Here is a 16,169-nt window from a genome sequence, read left to right as displayed (position 1 = left end):
TCACAGCCCCCTGAATTTCCCACATGACACTGCTCACCCTGTGTTACTGCATGCACTGCTTGGAGCTTTCGTGGAGGAAATCAAGATTATTATTTCTTACGTTTACTTTTATCATGCATGATTTCATTTCAGACATAAAACCAAAGAATCTTTTCTTTAACCAAAAAAAAGTACTTTCAATTCACTCAAGATGAGAGGGAACTTCTTTATGGCGTTCATTTAAGTTTGACTATGCTTAAATTCTTCCTTACAAGACAACCGTGTGAACGCCACCCAGGATTAACACTACCTGAAATTCAAAGCACAGCAGAACCTGGTGCAGTACTTATGCTGGACACCATAAAAACTTGTCTACTTATAAAATTTAAGAGAATTGTTCATACTTGAAATACAGCACCAGAAAGAACTACTTACAGAATGCTTTTGCCAACACTCTCTTAGAACAGGTCTCTTCTTTTTATGAACCACAACTTCCTGCATGTCTTCAAGGGAAGGATGCTGGCCAATTTCTTCTTCAAATGGCAACATGTATTCATCTACAGGGCCTGGAGACAAACAAACAAACAGATAGCTAAACCACAAGTTCTGCTTAAAGGAAAGCAGATTTCTGTGTCAGAAATGTAGCCCATCAGAGGCTTACGGCGTAGTTTCACTTCTGGTGCTGCTAAGGCTCACACTGCGCCAGGCGAGCAGCAGCTCAGCCCCTCGCTGACAGCTCACAGCAGCTCAGCCCCTCGCTGACAGCTCACAGCCTTTGCTCTCCCACCTGTGGCAGCCACACACGGGGTACACAGGGAAAGGAGGAAGAGGAAGATGAACAGAGAAGCACAGCACAGAGCCCAGCGAGGCTCAGTGAGCACTCCAGGTACCTGTAGAAAACAAGGCAGTTCAGAGACAGAAAGAGCAGCTGTGAGTGCAGAGCTGCACACAGCTGTGACTTGGGAAGGCTGCTTTCCTTTCACATCTCCCTCACTTTCTGGAATAATAACCACACCTGCCAGAGAGATCTACAACACACTCCTAGTAAGATTTAGGTACGTATGTTTTACAGTACAAGGAGGCAAGAGAAATCAATACGGAATGTGGGTCTGCCTCCGAGAGCGCATCGATCCCGTTAGTAAACAGCTTAACATCTTTAAAAGGGCAAAAGCCTCCCTCGTGGCTCCCACTCTGCAAGGAGTATTCGGAGCAGAAAAGCACTGAGCGGCCTCACGCTCATCTCAGATCTCCACTACACCCTGGCTTTGCAATGGATGTTTTCCAGCTGCAGTGAGCGGTCCAGGAGAACTCTTATGACAAATGGTAGCAGAAGCTCAAGCAGAGCTTTCATAGTTAGTTTCATTAAAGACTTCACTCCAAATTGAACTGTCCCCAGATATTTTGAGCCTCATCTTTCATCTTGTCCTGCATTAATGCTGGACACTGTGAGAACTTGTCTGCTTATACAATCGAAGAGAACCGTTCGTATTGAAATACAGCACTGGAAATCTTTTCTTGATAGCTTAAAAACTGAACAGTTTGCTTCATGGAAAAACACACAGCTGTGACAGACTCCCAGCTAACAGCCCATGCTGCACACTGCTGGCACAGCCACGTTTTCAGTCTCTGAGCTATCAGCAATTCCTGACACCCATTAAAACTCACATCACACCAGTGCCAACAAAGAGAAGGACTGGGCAGGGAGGCACTGAGCTTCCACAGCAGTGTCTCACTCACACCTACAGTTAAATCAGCAGCAGAATCTTCTTCATTTCTCATTCCTTTGCTCACTACCATCCTTAATGCATGTTGTTGCATGCATATAACCTACCTTCCTTTTTCTTCCCATTTAATAAAGCATTGCAATCGGGTATTTTGCTCACCATCTGAGGCAGTGCAGCGTGATGCCAGCTCCCAGAGGACCAGGCCCATGGCATACATGTCTATTCTCAAAAACGCATCCCTTTGGAAGTTTATAGCACCTTCTAGGACCTCAGGAGCCATATACCTTCGTGTGCCAACCTGGAGAGACACAGACATAACAAAATTGTACACTCAGAACCAATGTGCCCACTATAAACATTTTATTGAGATGGTGTTTATTATAAAAATAGTGTAGAGCAGCACTAACTTTTGTCCGAGATTCAAACCAGCCATGGCTATCTTGGCTTACAACTAAATCTTATTCTTCTGGAATAAGAGGAAATGTTTTTGTGCTTCTTTTTTAAACTTGGCCCTACAAGGGATATTTATGAAGCAGGACAGTGTGAATATAATTTCAAATAACAGATTTCTACAAATAATTCAATGTACTTGCTAAAACTGTTCCTTATTCCCTTTCAGGTTGCAGGAAGGCCACTCATTTTTTGATATTCTGGATACATTCTTTGAGAATTATTACAGTTGCACATAAAGATGTAGAACTTGCTTATGCCTCTCCCCCCAACAGAATTAACAATACCAAAGGAAAACCAGTTTAAACCTAGAAAGTTATATGGAGACATTCATGCAAATCTGGATGTTAAATGGAAACTCTGGGGCTACCCCTTCATTCTGCCCACAACCAACAGATGCAATTATGTCACTGAATAAATCAGAGCTTTCACCATGTCTGAACATTCAGCCTCCACAATAATAGATACGTTTCTCTTAAACGGTGCTACTGAGGTTTTATAATCCTAACATAAGGATTTTATTTTTATCCCTAAACTGAAATTCTGCCTCAAACGGAGTAAATTTAGTTTTTCAGAAACCAAAATGCTCCAGGCTCAAGCTTGTTATTTAAGAAGTACACGACACAAAGCCAGTTCCCTGCTGCATGGTAAGCACTGAATTCATAGCAGAGGGACAGGCAATAAACTCATCTCCCTGTGCTGCATCTGTTTTGCCCGTGATGGGAGTTGGTGAGGGATCTCCCTGTGCTCATCTCAACCCACAAGCCTTTATCTCTTGTATTTTCTCCCCCTGTGCTTTCAAAGCAGGGAAGTGAGAGAATGGTGAGGTGGAGCTGAGCTGCCCATCAGTGTGAAATGGGAGGAAAGGGGCGAGCAGTGAGATGGGCAGGGGACAAAAAGCTGTCATATTTAATTACCTACAGCACTGAGTAACATTAACTGATTCTGTGAGAAGAAGATCAGAATTGCCATCTCTCTTAAAGGTCAAATGGAGCTGATGATACAGCATCCTTCACATGAAGAATGCACACACTATCAATTTCTGTTCACACCCGGTTACAGTTGTGTTGTTCCTGTAAACAATCCATCTTTACCTGTCCATGTGTATCTCCTGCAGATTTTCCAGCCTCAAACTTTAAAGCTAGACCAAAATCAGCAATGCAGGCTGTAAGGTTGTTTTTCAGCAGCACATTCTTGCTCTTGATGTCCCTTTCAAGTTAAAGAAAAGAATTAGAAATCCAGAACATGAAATATCATATGAAGTGGTATACATATACATACATAGTATTAAGAAATACCACACAGAACCATCACTTACAGCATGTTTCCATCTGAAGGCACTCAGTATTACTTACAGATACACACAGAAGTGTGTAAGTTGTTTCAAAAGCTGTACTGTCAGTTATTTTATATACTGCATAGGATACTTCAGTGACTGTGTAAAAGCAGTCACATTAATTGCAATCACCCTGCTGCCCTCTATAAAACATCAAGCTTTCTGCTTAGGCCGGGCAGATTTTCCTTATTAGGCTCCTGATATCTACAGAAGGAAGTTATCACAGTAATTTCTGAGTACTTTGTATCCATCCATATTTCACGTCCATTGGCTCCAGGTTAAACATTAACCATCAGCTGCAAATCCCTCACAGCACCGTACCTGTGTGAGATGGCGGGTTTATGTCCATCCTTTAGCCCTGGAATATCCTCGTGGAGATAAGCCAAGCCTCGAGCCATGGTCTGAGCAATGTGACACAGCTCGTTCCAGGATACCACGTTAGCCTTGAGGAAGTCAGTTAATGAACCCTGTGTGGCAAAAAAAGAACAACGCTAAGATAAATTTCACTCCCATCAAGCCGTAAGGAAAATCTCTACATAGCCTGCATCCTAAAATACCATGCTATGCTTATCTGCCTTCCTGTTTTCTGATAAATCTATCATTGCACACACGTTTCTACCGCCGGCTCAAACTACAACGAGAAATTAACCTCTGCATCATCTTTGTGAATAGAATGGAGATGTGCCCATGTGTCACTTCGATAACTGGGCAGCAGAAGTCAACTCAAGTTCGTGGCACACATGCCAACAATCTGCACATAGCAGAAATAGGAGCTTACACAATTAAGTTCTTTACGAAGAAGACAACCCAAAAAAGCTTTTTTAGGGCGGTTTATGGCCTTCCAGCCACAGGAAACTGCAGGTTAGATTCACCTTCAGGAATGTGCTCAACTGTGGACGCACCCTCCGAGCCCTTTAACTGATAGTGTCTCTTTTCTCTTGGGACTAATGACTGTGAATCCAACATGCAAGTACATACTCTGAATAGAGAGAGACTGTAAAGCAAAATCTAGTCAATAGAAAGCACTTCTCAAACTCACTTCCACTTCCCCCCACGTGCTCCTGGATTTACTATGGATTTACACTCCAGCTTGATATGTCACAGTGTCACATGGGAAAAGCCAACAGAAAAGGGAAGAAGGGACTGAATGCTGTCAAAGCGTAGAAACTACATTTTAAAAATAGATATATTTTTGTATTTTCCAGAGTCATCTCAGATAAACTCTCGGACAAAACCAAAACGACAGCAGTATCCTTTTGGAAAGGCAAATCAGTTTGGCGTCACCCACTGCCTGTGAAGGTCTGCAAGCAGTTGATAGTTTTAATCTTCTCAGCAATTAAAGAAGAGGCATGAATGGGACAAAAATGCCAGAACTGATAACATTGCAACACAATCTCCACGAGACGGAGTTCTACTTAATTCAGGCAAATTTAGATGAGGGCCATGCAAAACTGAACACGCTGTGAGAAGCACAAAGGCAGAACAGTTTTCTCTATGTTTTGTAAGCCAACTTCTTTATTAAGCACAGCCTGACGACAACTGTATCAGCTAGCTGAGAAGAAACTGAAATCAATCCGTATCCAGCAGAAGTTAACGGTAAGTGAAAGCTATTTACATTTTGTTCAACTACCTGAAGGTCGTATTTGCAACAAACCTTTTCGTGAAATGCTGTAATTAACCAGAGATCCACATCAATGCTGGTGCCTCGTTTCTCTGCACCGATGAACTGTAAGATATTGTCGTGCTTCATTCCAGGTAGGCTGTAAATTTCATATTCGTTCTGCCACGACTGTTTGTCCTTTAAACAACAAGCAAAACCAACACCAAACACCAAGTTAATACCACAGTCAGAGGCCCTGTGTAAGATATTTCCTCCTGTAGTTGCCCATGCACTGCTAAGTGGTCTGTCATTATGATGAAAACCTGTTGGTTTTGTTTTATTTGTAATCAAATCAGGGTTTATTACCTATTGGAAAGAGTGGTAAAAGCACAGTGTACACTGTCAGCATTATGAGAGTAATTACTTTAAAATGACAGAAGTTTAGATACAGTATTCAGTATTAAATATTTAGAAATGCTACTGGTTCTACAAACTACTCAGCATTTACAAAAACAGAAAAATGGTCTTTCTTCACATATATTACATGTTCAGCACAGTGGAAAATTGTCTGAAAAATTAAGTATGTTGTATCATCTGAAAACAACACCAGCTATCAGATACAGGAATCATGGAAACACAGAAAGCTGTAGATCTGGATTACAGTCTGCACTCTGCAAGTCTTCACAAAGCTCCAGGTAGCAGCAGTGGCTGTTTGTAAGTGAGGTACCATCTACCCTGTGTCACTGTATGTGACAGTCCTGGACTCTATGTAAATTTGCTCTTACTGTTGTGAGCACAACCTGTTCTAAACGTGGCTTTCAGAGGGTACTTGCTGGGAAGTCAACAGTATTTCATTTAATTGGAACAATCACCTTACAGGGTTGCATTGCAGAACACCTGTTTACTGGCTTACATTCACTCCAAGTACAACTTAATTAGATCTCAAGTGATGGAAAGATGTGAGAACAGCAAGCAGTATTTAAGTGTTCACGTTCAGGTATTTTTATTGTCCTTTGCTTTCAGGCTGCACAGAATTCAGGTCTCGTTGATAAACACTTTCTGCATTTAATAAAACCCCACATGCTTTGGCTGAAGCTATTTCCCACGCCTGAGAACATCTCTGCAATAACTAGACTTACTGTATGGGATGAAAGTTCTCTACAACAGGTTCTCACTGTGACTAGAAAACACAGCTTGAAGTACTGTAAGTTGACAGTGCAGGACACAAAGAACTTCTGCCTACCTGGATAGGGAATATTTTGACTGCAACATATTCATTCAGCAGCTGAGCTTTCCACACACACCCAAATCGTCCCCTGGCTTTGATCTCTAGCAACTGCAGTGGCTTCAAACCCATCAATGGTGAAGGCGGTGGTGGTCCAGGATCCTGAAATTAGGTAAACACCATTAATTAACACTGCTATTACAATACATGTGATCTAGCAAGGAAAGCCTTGTAAACTGAGACTTGGCAGCATATACCCAACCCTCCTGCAACAAATTCCCCCAAACAAATCAGAAACAAAACAGCAAATCTTCTCCACAGGAAGGAAAAAAAAACAAAAACAGACTGTGAGACATGCTCAGAACTATGTGCAAGCAACAGCATGACAACAGTTACAGTACACATCTGTCTAACCAGGTATGAAAGCACAGCAAAACTTAAGGGATAAGCATAATTAAGTTTCACTTGGTACCTTTTTAAGCGATGGAACTCAACCAAGCACCTTTGCTTTCCCTTACCCTGCCTTTACCATGCTCTCCTGAGCCCTGCTCCCACAGCCCCCCCAGTGCTGGGGCACAAGCCTACAAAGCAGCACAACCCTCCCCCATCGGTGATGGTTTCCTTCAGAAGCACTGAACCACACAGCCAGTGCAGGACACGACACCCAGCACCCCCAGCCCCTCATGCTGGGGTGAGGAAGCACAGAACCAACATTCCAGTGCTCTCCAGAATGGGATTCCAGAGAACACCTTGTTCTTTGTATCTCAACGTTTGCACCCTACTGATGGACTGAAACAGTAAAATGCACCTCCTACTTAAAGCATACACGTCACCTGAATGCAACAAGTACATTTTCAACTTCGCTGCCCCAGCGGTGCTCCCTCCTGGGCTGTCCTTTCCTTTCGTCCCACCATTCAAGGCAGCTTGTACACAATTTGTTTTCGTCCCCACCACCAACCACATGCGATGCCCCTGCCTCAAACAGCACTGCTCTACCCAGAATTAGGGCCCTCCTGCCTGATATCTGCCTGCTGCAGAGTGGCTCTGGAGGAGGGCTTGTCAGCACTGCCACCAAGAGCAGCAGCCCCATCCTACCATTCTTCTCTCCCCTCCATCCTCAGTGGTGTTGCCATTGGTGATGGCACACGGGCAGACGGACAGTGGATGAACAGTGTTTGTGGCAGCACAGCTCAGCAGAGGTCTTACATTACAAATGAAAGCAAGAACCTACAAATGGAAGGCAGGTATTGCTTCTCAGTGACTCCTGCACTGCAAAATACCAAGTGTGCTCTTCAAACACCCAAAATGTACAATTCCCTTCTGCTCCCCCCACCAACATCAAAATCCTCGTGCATGTTAAAGACATTTGCTGAACAACTGTGCTTTGAAGCACACTTCACTGCTGGGAGAATGGAGACAAGAGTTTCTCACCAATTCATGTTCTGAGCAGTTTAAGCACAGTAATAAATAACCATACTCTCTTTCTTGCTAAGGAATAAATGCATCCTTTAAAAAAGGACTAGTTTCATCAATAGTTTCCTATCAATTCAAATAAATTAATCAGAAATTGGCACCTATAGAAACACGATATTGAAATACAAACTGGAGAAGTTACAGTAGTATCCTCTAAAAACTATGAAATGCTTTTGCCAACGCAATTGATAGATGCACAGATAAAGCTGTGATATCAACGTAGCTGGGTTCATTTTTTCTTGTGTTTATCTGGCTTGAAGTTCAAGAATTAAAACCTGCTTCTAACACAAGATAAAGTTCTTGTTCCTGGAGCTGCTGATACACAGCCATGCAAGTTTCCTCTCCTGCGCTGCCCTTCATTTGGTGCCAAAGCCCTGTATGAATATTTCAGGCAGCAAGGAGCTCACTGTCCTCAAACTGAAGCAGTGACAAAAATGGCAAAAGCAGACGTGCAAAGCTAGAAAAGAGATGCCCAGATTTACTCACAAAAGCCTATTTTGAGTACTACAAAGCTGTTATTTGTAAGGCAGTGTGCCATCCAGAGATTGAACACCACACCATCACACAACTTGTGTGACCAAGTTTCAACCTCGGGACTCACCTGAACTGAGAGAACCATCTGTGGGAATAAACCCAAACCTCCCTGGCCCCAGTGGCTTTCCTTTCTGCACCCCTGTCCAAAGCAACCTGATGTATTTTGAAGCACGCCGCATGAATATTCTTCCTTGATTGTGAAACAGAAAGAGCACTTGTGCCCCTCAAAGATCTGATGAGCACATCTGAACTGCAGCACCCATCACAAGAGAAGGCAGTCACCCCACGTCAAAACCAGCCAGCAAAAAGCACTGCTCCCTGCTTTCACTTGAACCCAGTGCAATCCTTTCCACATTCCCAAGCTCTGCATTTCCTACCAAGTCTGAGCATTTCAAAAATGTTCTCCCTCTGGGATCACAGCTTTCTGCTCCTTGTGAAGAACTATCACAACCCTACACACAGAGCAGAACAAATCCTGATTTAAAATGAAAAGGAGAGCTGCCTTAACAGAAGCAGTTTTCAGGTTTCCTGAAGTGAGTGGGGAATGGTTCTGAACATCAGCCAGAAGCACAACGACTGGGAAACTACAAACCCATGCCAAATACAACGAACTGGATGGATTGTTTAAGGGCTGCCCCAACACCATCCATCAGCACGTCAGTGCGTCTCCAGTCATTCCCCTCACACAACAACTTAATCAGATGATTCCACATGTGTAACAAAGGGGGGGGAAAAAAGGATCAATAACCCACGTGTGGTTGTACAAAGACATTTCTCTCTTCTGACTCCAGAATAAACACAAGATCTTAAACTTCAGAGCCCATGCACGTTCTCTGTGTTAACTTTAGCATTACTTCCCCTTGGTTACATTTACTCTACAGCTTATATTAGCATGTGGTCAACGAGTTCTCATTTCTCTCTTTTGAGTTTATTTTCAATTAGATATAGCACGAAAACCCAAACAGAGTAAGAGTCAGAACTCACGTTCTGTAATCTAGTCTGACTCTGTGACTTGCATCAAAATGTTATTAATGTAAACAAGGTAGTAGCTTGTAGTCACAACACTTATTTTTCCCTAACTGGAATGAAGCCATTTGAAGCAAAACAGTACAAAGAACAGAATGATGATCCTTCACAGGTGTGAGATATTCAGAACATTTAGATAGCAACCTTCTATTTCCTTCTAAAGGATGTTCACAAGGCATTTCAGCTGTGAACATGAGACCTATGTAGAAAACATACAGACAATGAAAACTGGGCATTCAGACCACAGCTCAGATCTTGTTTGGTTTTTCAACCCAACAGTAATGAGAGTGGTTCTAAATAAACAGTTCTCGGTTACTTGTAGTTTTTTAAATGAAGAACCATTCATTAAATGCAAGTAAAAATCACTTCTGGCCAACGATAAAGTCAAAGTAGAGACTGAATGGTGACAGAGCACTTCTCTTCAGCTAACCTCTCTCCTCAAACCAAACCCCTCTGCTTCTCACACACGAGCCATGCCAGCTGGTCACAGCAGGCAGCCCCAGCTGCAGGACAGCAGTGGACACCCAGTGCTGGGCAGGCCGTGCTGCTGCCCTGCAGTGAGGCAGAGGCTGCTCGCACCTCCTGCCCTCCCAGCACAGCCCTGCTCCTCTCACAGGGCCGCAGCAGGACGTGGCACTGGCTGCAGCGTTCCTGGTGCATTCCACATTGCTCCCTCAGATGTGCATCTCCATAGCCTGGGAAATCACAGTAGGCTTCAAGAAAGCCACGAGCAGCAGACTGAATCTCGGTTTTTCAACCCCGCATGCTTACAAATTTCTGGTCTAAAAATATTGAAAGAATGGAATTCGTACCAAAACAACTTCTTACAAGTCCACAGAAAGTTCCATAACCATGAACAAACATCAATGCATCTTACCTCAATCATTATATGAAAGGCGTGCTTGTTGAGGGGGAAAAAAACACAGGCAAAAGAAATTACTATTTACATCAAGAATGGGATGAGAAAACAGTTTATAAGAAAAGAGACAAAATAAATTGCTTGCAAATTAACAACAAAAAATATTCATGGGGATAGCAACTTTCCTGTTACAGAGCATTTAAAATGGAAAATAAAAACATCATTGATATGTCAGCAAAGAAAAAATGAGCAAAACCAAAGATTGTAATACAGACCATCAGCTGCATCGATCTCATAATTCAGAACAGAAGTGCCCATTATTGGTGCCTACACGAACCTTACGGCAGAACAGCGTACAAACACATGCAGAACATACTTACAAACACAAGTTATGCAACTCAGCTCGTTATGCTCCCAACTGCACAGTAGAGGGCATCGTTGCATTTCATTTCTAAGCTAAGAGCCTACGCTGTAATTAGCATCTAGCTGTGGAAAATGGAAACTTGGAGATGTCTGAGTTACAACCAAAGCTCGCTGACCAATAGGTCTTCACACACTGGGTCTGTATCAGTAAGTTTATTCAGTAAATCTGGCGTGCTCCAAGTGGGACCAGGGCAAGTGAACCTGAAGATGCCACATCCCACACACATAAGGTACAATTATAACGTTTAAGACTGATTACAAACAAATCACGAGTTCACAGACCACTGGATGAATCCTGTTACAAAAACAGAAGTCCAAGAGCTCTATTAGTGAAACTTGAAGCACATTTCAGTGAGACGAGCTTGTTCACGCTGCTTCAAAGCAGGGAAGCTCAGAGCTGCCTTCATTACTTCTCCTCAGCTTTTGCCTCAGTCATTTTCTGTGTCCTTTACAGTTTGATCACAGTGCAACAGCATGACACCCAAGGCTTGAAGCTGCCACGTAGCAGCAGTCATCCCCTCCTTCTCCCTTTGCCTTTACATTCTTCAGATTCTACTGAGCTGGGGCCAACAACAGCCTTCCCTCAGCTCAAGAAGTGTCTAGCACACAGTTAGCATTATCTAAATAATCAATAACAGAAGGGCAGAAGCACTTCTTGAAGTCTAGATTAGCTGGGGTCTGCTTTATAACTTGCTGTCATGTGGGTGGCAGGAGCAGCCCTCCTGGGTCAGCCAGCACCGCCACAGGTGGCTGAAGCCCCTGAGCCCAGCACAGACCCCACAGCCCTTGTACAGCCTGCAGATACATCAGGCACTTCATCAGAGGGAGAAAATGCCATAAAGAGAACTAAAAAAACCTCTTCAACCAATTTTCTTTTGCTGACTGGTGGCCCCAGTACGACAGCAGCCATTCAGTGCATGCAGCTCAGACACCGCAGCACAAACTGCACAGCCCACGAGCACTGATGTTCCTGCTCCAAGCTGCCCATGTTCCTCTGCCTGAAACAACAGCCAAACGAAATAACAACACTGCTCCATCTCTGAATCTGATAGGGAACAGCTTCTGCCCAGGCTGATAGCCACATCTATTATATGCTCACATTTCTATTGAAGCAGCAGATGAATAAACAAGCAGTGCTTGTGTGAAATAGTTACTCAACAAATTTCGTTCCTCGGGCTCCAAAAGGAAGTTGTTTAAGAGTAATTTTTTGTGTCTGTTCGCTGCTACAGCCCTCCAGTTCCAAAGAATTATGTAAACTCTTCAGAGATAAGTAAAAAGGCACAGGAATACAAACTTTTTGCTCTTAGCACAGTGAGAAAATACAAAGAAGGAATTCTGAAGCCCAATTCCAATGCCCACGTCGCTCTCTTAATGAGATCACCTCCCCCCCCAGACCCCAACACATCACACAAAGGACAACTTTCAAAGAGATTTGTGCACACCACAGATGTTCTAATATTAAGACCATTGCCATTCAGATACAGACCACCAATTTTCATTAGATGTCCAAATATCAGCAGGTTAAGCACTATCTGGCTACTACCAAAATGCAAATATACTCATTTCAGCAATTAATGTAACTCTTAGAAATAAAACCTGGGAGCAATTGAGAGCCTCACAGAACAGCCACCATCCTCACAAACACATAACTTTAGACTGGGAGTAGGGAAATGGCTGTGATATCTGTAACCACCTGGAAAAAAAACCCCATGCAGTTTGTCTGAACTCCAGACACGTCACAAAAATCTGATTCCAAAATAAATGCACACCACCAATTCATTCCCTTGTTCCTAACTAGTGCCTTAACTATGGCATCTGCACCTTCACTTACAGTCCCTCAACCTCTTCAGAGAACGCAAAGTAAGAGGAATTGTTCTTGCATACCTGAGAGGTATCAGCCTAAAACACTCAGGAGAGCCTTATCTAAGGACACAGCACTGGACTTCGTGATGGAAAGTGACTAAAAAGCTCCCAAAGGCAGGTAGCTGATGGCACACTTGCCAGAAATGGCTGCTTCAGCCCTCCTGCAGTTGCTTCAGAGCACAAAGGCCATCTTTGATCATCTCTGACAAGTGTCCCTGAGCCAGGTATCCCAGCACCACGACCAAAGGATGGCATCAGAGCTTCCTCTTGTGTCACTCCAGCTATTGATTGGAATTAATTCTGGAAGGAATTCTCATTAGACCCGAAGGTACAAATGCCTCATGACAGAATATGAAGTCATGCAGTTTGGTTCTTCCTTTTTTAATACTAACACTGCCACTCATTTCACGTTAATGATTCATCAATGACCGGCAAGTACTCGACCTTCACTCCTTCCTAGCAAACCAAAGGCTCCAACCCAGCCTGTACCCACGATTCAAAAGGAGTTCTTCCCACGTCCATCCCCCAGTTTTATTTTGTTGAGCAATGCCTTCCATCTCACACAGCTGTGTATTTTTCAAGTGGTCATAAACCTTCCTAAATCTGGAACGTGTTCTTGATAAAACATCTCTCCCTTTCTTACCCCTCATTTTTCAAGCGTTTTAATGGTTCTATTAAAATGGAACAACAGCAACAGAAGTGGCTGGAAGAGCAGAGTAGAAAAAACCTCAACACTTCATTTCATTTTGTCATTCTTCAGCAGCCACCTGCAATTTTCTGAGCGTGGTAAAGGAACAGATTGTCCCAGAGATTCTAACAACACCAGGTAGATTATTTGGCGTGCTCAAACTTAAGGAATAAAAACAGTAAGTGAAAATCTCCTCCAATGCTAACCACAAAAATATTTACTCACTAGTGCCTACACTCCCATGATTTTTTTAAATAAATCATTTTCTTTCATTATTATTCATCCTTTGTTAAGTGGAACTGCTTTCAATTCTGACTTCTTTCAGCTGAAACTGAATTAGCAAAATCATGATGTAGCTACATGGGCTTACTTGCACTTCAGCATCTTCAGGAAAAGCTGCACTGAAGGTGGTCTGATGGTGATAGGAGCAAGCCATCCAACACAGAGCACTTTCTGGGACTCAAAGCATCAAGACCAGAGGGATGACCAGAGCAGTATCTCTATATCTGATCTGCGTGCTCCAATTAAGGGTAAATCTTGGTTTGTGCAGCACAGGACTTTGGAAACAAGGCATGCCTTCCATATACGAGATGGAGCACTGAGGTTCATCCATATGGAGGAAGTAGTAAAAAAATGAATCATACAAGATTAGTGTGCTCAGTATGGGTGAAAAGCTACACAAAGCAAGATGTACAAGGTAAAAAAGCACGACTAAGCCTCTGTGAGAAGAGAGAGAAATGGTAGTTCTTAGGAATCAAGCTTGCTTTTAAGGATGCATATGGAAGCAAGTAGCTTTTATGTCACTGTTTAACACAGTGGCAGAGCTTAAACAGGATCTGTTCATTATGAGTTTCTGAATTTCCAGTCACACCAAACAGGTCCAGATCAGGGCTTTCTTCTGCTCAGCACTCAAACACATGCAGCATCTTTGACCCGAGCAACTCCAAATGTTTCAGAAGAAAGCACAAAAATAGGCTAAGAAAAATGACACTATGTGAATCTACAAAGCTTTTTCCAACCCTCACAACAGATGACTCTTATTTTAAAAACAACACAAAACAAAAAAAGCAACTCTGTGATCCAGTAAGATATTCATAACTTGGGCCCTTAAAGTACATGAGGTTAATTTTTCTTTGCGCAGCATGGATGCAAAATGTTGGGAGCCACAGCTCTGCGAACTGATAAAAAACAGAAGTGTTACTTGTGTCAGTTATGCTATAAAATAGGTTGTGGTCCTATCCATCGGATGACAGGGTGGTAACACTGCAGTCACAATTAGCACTGAGTGACAACCCTGGCCCATGCTCAAGAGATGTAAAAAAATAAATGAGCATAGCAGATCAACTCCCTGCCATCCACGTTCACGTTTCTACCAGGAGAATCAGCAGGATGCTGCGGGGAAACCTGAAGTGCACCTAAACTGAGTGAGAGCTTCAATCCACAAAGGCCACCGTGCTTCATCTGCAGCATGCTCCGTGCTCAGGAGTGAAAGTTGGCTGAGCACGAGTAACTCTGAACAAAAACACACAGTTTCAAGTGTGTGCAACACTCAGCTGCCTTCCTGGTAAACTGATCAGGCATACGGGCTGTATGCTTGCTGCACGCTAAGTCCTAACATAAATAAGATGAAATAGCTCTGTCAAACTGTTTTACATAAACATGCATATATTTTGCAAACCTGCATTTGCTAATAACTCACTACAGAATTTAAGGGGTGATAGATTTTGACAAAATTTGACAGTCAGCTTTAGCCAGACTGCAGACAGCAATGCACACAGTGCAACTGATGGCGGGGGGCAGAGACGAGATGCCTGCAGGGCAGGGGAGCAGTGGGACAGCAGGAGTGATCCAGAGCAGCTGCAGCCATCCAACTGAGACACAAAGCCTACCACTGCCCTGTTAAAATCAGAATAACTACCTGGACATCCCAACGCAATCCACAGAGCTGTGGACTGAGGTCAGTGTGTGTCAGAACTGCCTGCCTGATGTGTTGTGATACACTGCTCTTTTCAGAAGAAAATGAAGTTGCTTGCATTTTCTTGGATGTTGGTCCTTTCTTTCATTTCCAGAATTCCTTCTAGCATATTTCTCCATCTTCTCTCTCTTCTTTTCTTTTAAATCTACCAAACAGTCCCTTTCCCTACAGCAGAATCACTGACTTTCTATTTACTTACTCTTTCTTTTCCTGATTCTTCCAACTTTTCTTATTCTCCAGTGCTTCCTCCTCTTGATTCTCTCATTTCTCATCCTCCCCCTTACTTTCTACAGACAGAAAGGTTCCTGCCAGGGCACACTGCTGCTCAGCACTCCCACTGCCATGCAGAACCTTTTCTTTTGTATCTCACACAGAAACTGATGTTTTCTACTGAATATCTGATATGCATCTAATTAAGCCATCCCACCGATTGCTACAGTAAGACTCAGAAGAATGCATTTGCCTATAGACTCTACTCATGCCCTACTTATTAAATATACTAATTAAATTATTTAAATATTTGTTTTATGGTTATAAAGCTACTAATACTGTTCCCTCTCTTCCTGTTTCCCCTGCTTCCCATTGAAATCAGCTGTAACCAAATTTTAAGTGGGAAACACTGCTCTGCTGTCTATGGGAGAATATTTCTCTCTCTTATTTCCATAATTTCATTTAGATTTTCAGGCAGAAGTCACTTTTCCTGACTTTCCACATCAAACCTTCATGCCTATTCACCACAAGATAAGAAAATGTTATTACACCATAACTAGCTCATGCACCAACATATACTTATCCCAACAGATACAATCTAGGCATTAACGAACAGGTTATTACCCTATTTATTAAAAATTTATGACGTGTCCACTCCTGCACTGAGCAGAAACCACGAAAAAAGAGCTACAATAAAAAGGAAGACAATCAAAATTCAGGTATTTAACGTTTGCCTGCTTTGCTGACGCTGTCTGTAAGTCTAAAAGGGCAACTGATTATTCACACAACTGGGAAGTATGAAGT

General features: G+C 42.8%; 1 protein-coding gene across 1 annotated transcript in view; it reads right to left on the bottom strand.

Annotated features, from left to right (window-relative positions):
* The window catches only part of ACVR2A (activin A receptor type 2A), a 55,228-nt gene that overhangs the window by 3,990 nt on the left and 35,069 nt on the right, over window positions 1-16,169 (bottom strand). Inside the window, exons 5-10 of the mRNA XM_042827452.1 lie at window positions 6,333-6,476; window positions 5,144-5,287; window positions 3,811-3,956; window positions 3,248-3,362; window positions 1,863-2,001; window positions 415-545 (exon numbers count right to left, since the gene is read on the bottom strand). Of these exons, the coding sequence (XP_042683386.1) occupies window positions 415-545; window positions 1,863-2,001; window positions 3,248-3,362; window positions 3,811-3,956; window positions 5,144-5,287; window positions 6,333-6,476 (819 nt within the window). The remainder of the gene's footprint in view (window positions 1-414; window positions 546-1,862; window positions 2,002-3,247; window positions 3,363-3,810; window positions 3,957-5,143; window positions 5,288-6,332; window positions 6,477-16,169) is intronic.

The sequence above is a fragment of the Centrocercus urophasianus genome, unplaced genomic scaffold (assembly GCF_019232065.1).
Source record: "Centrocercus urophasianus isolate 14NV4802_14NV808 unplaced genomic scaffold, USGS_Curo_1.0 seq_28, whole genome shotgun sequence".
In the NCBI taxonomy this organism is placed as follows: Eukaryota; Metazoa; Chordata; class Aves; order Galliformes; family Phasianidae; genus Centrocercus; species Centrocercus urophasianus.
This window is presented reverse-complemented; position numbering and strand designations above follow the sequence as displayed.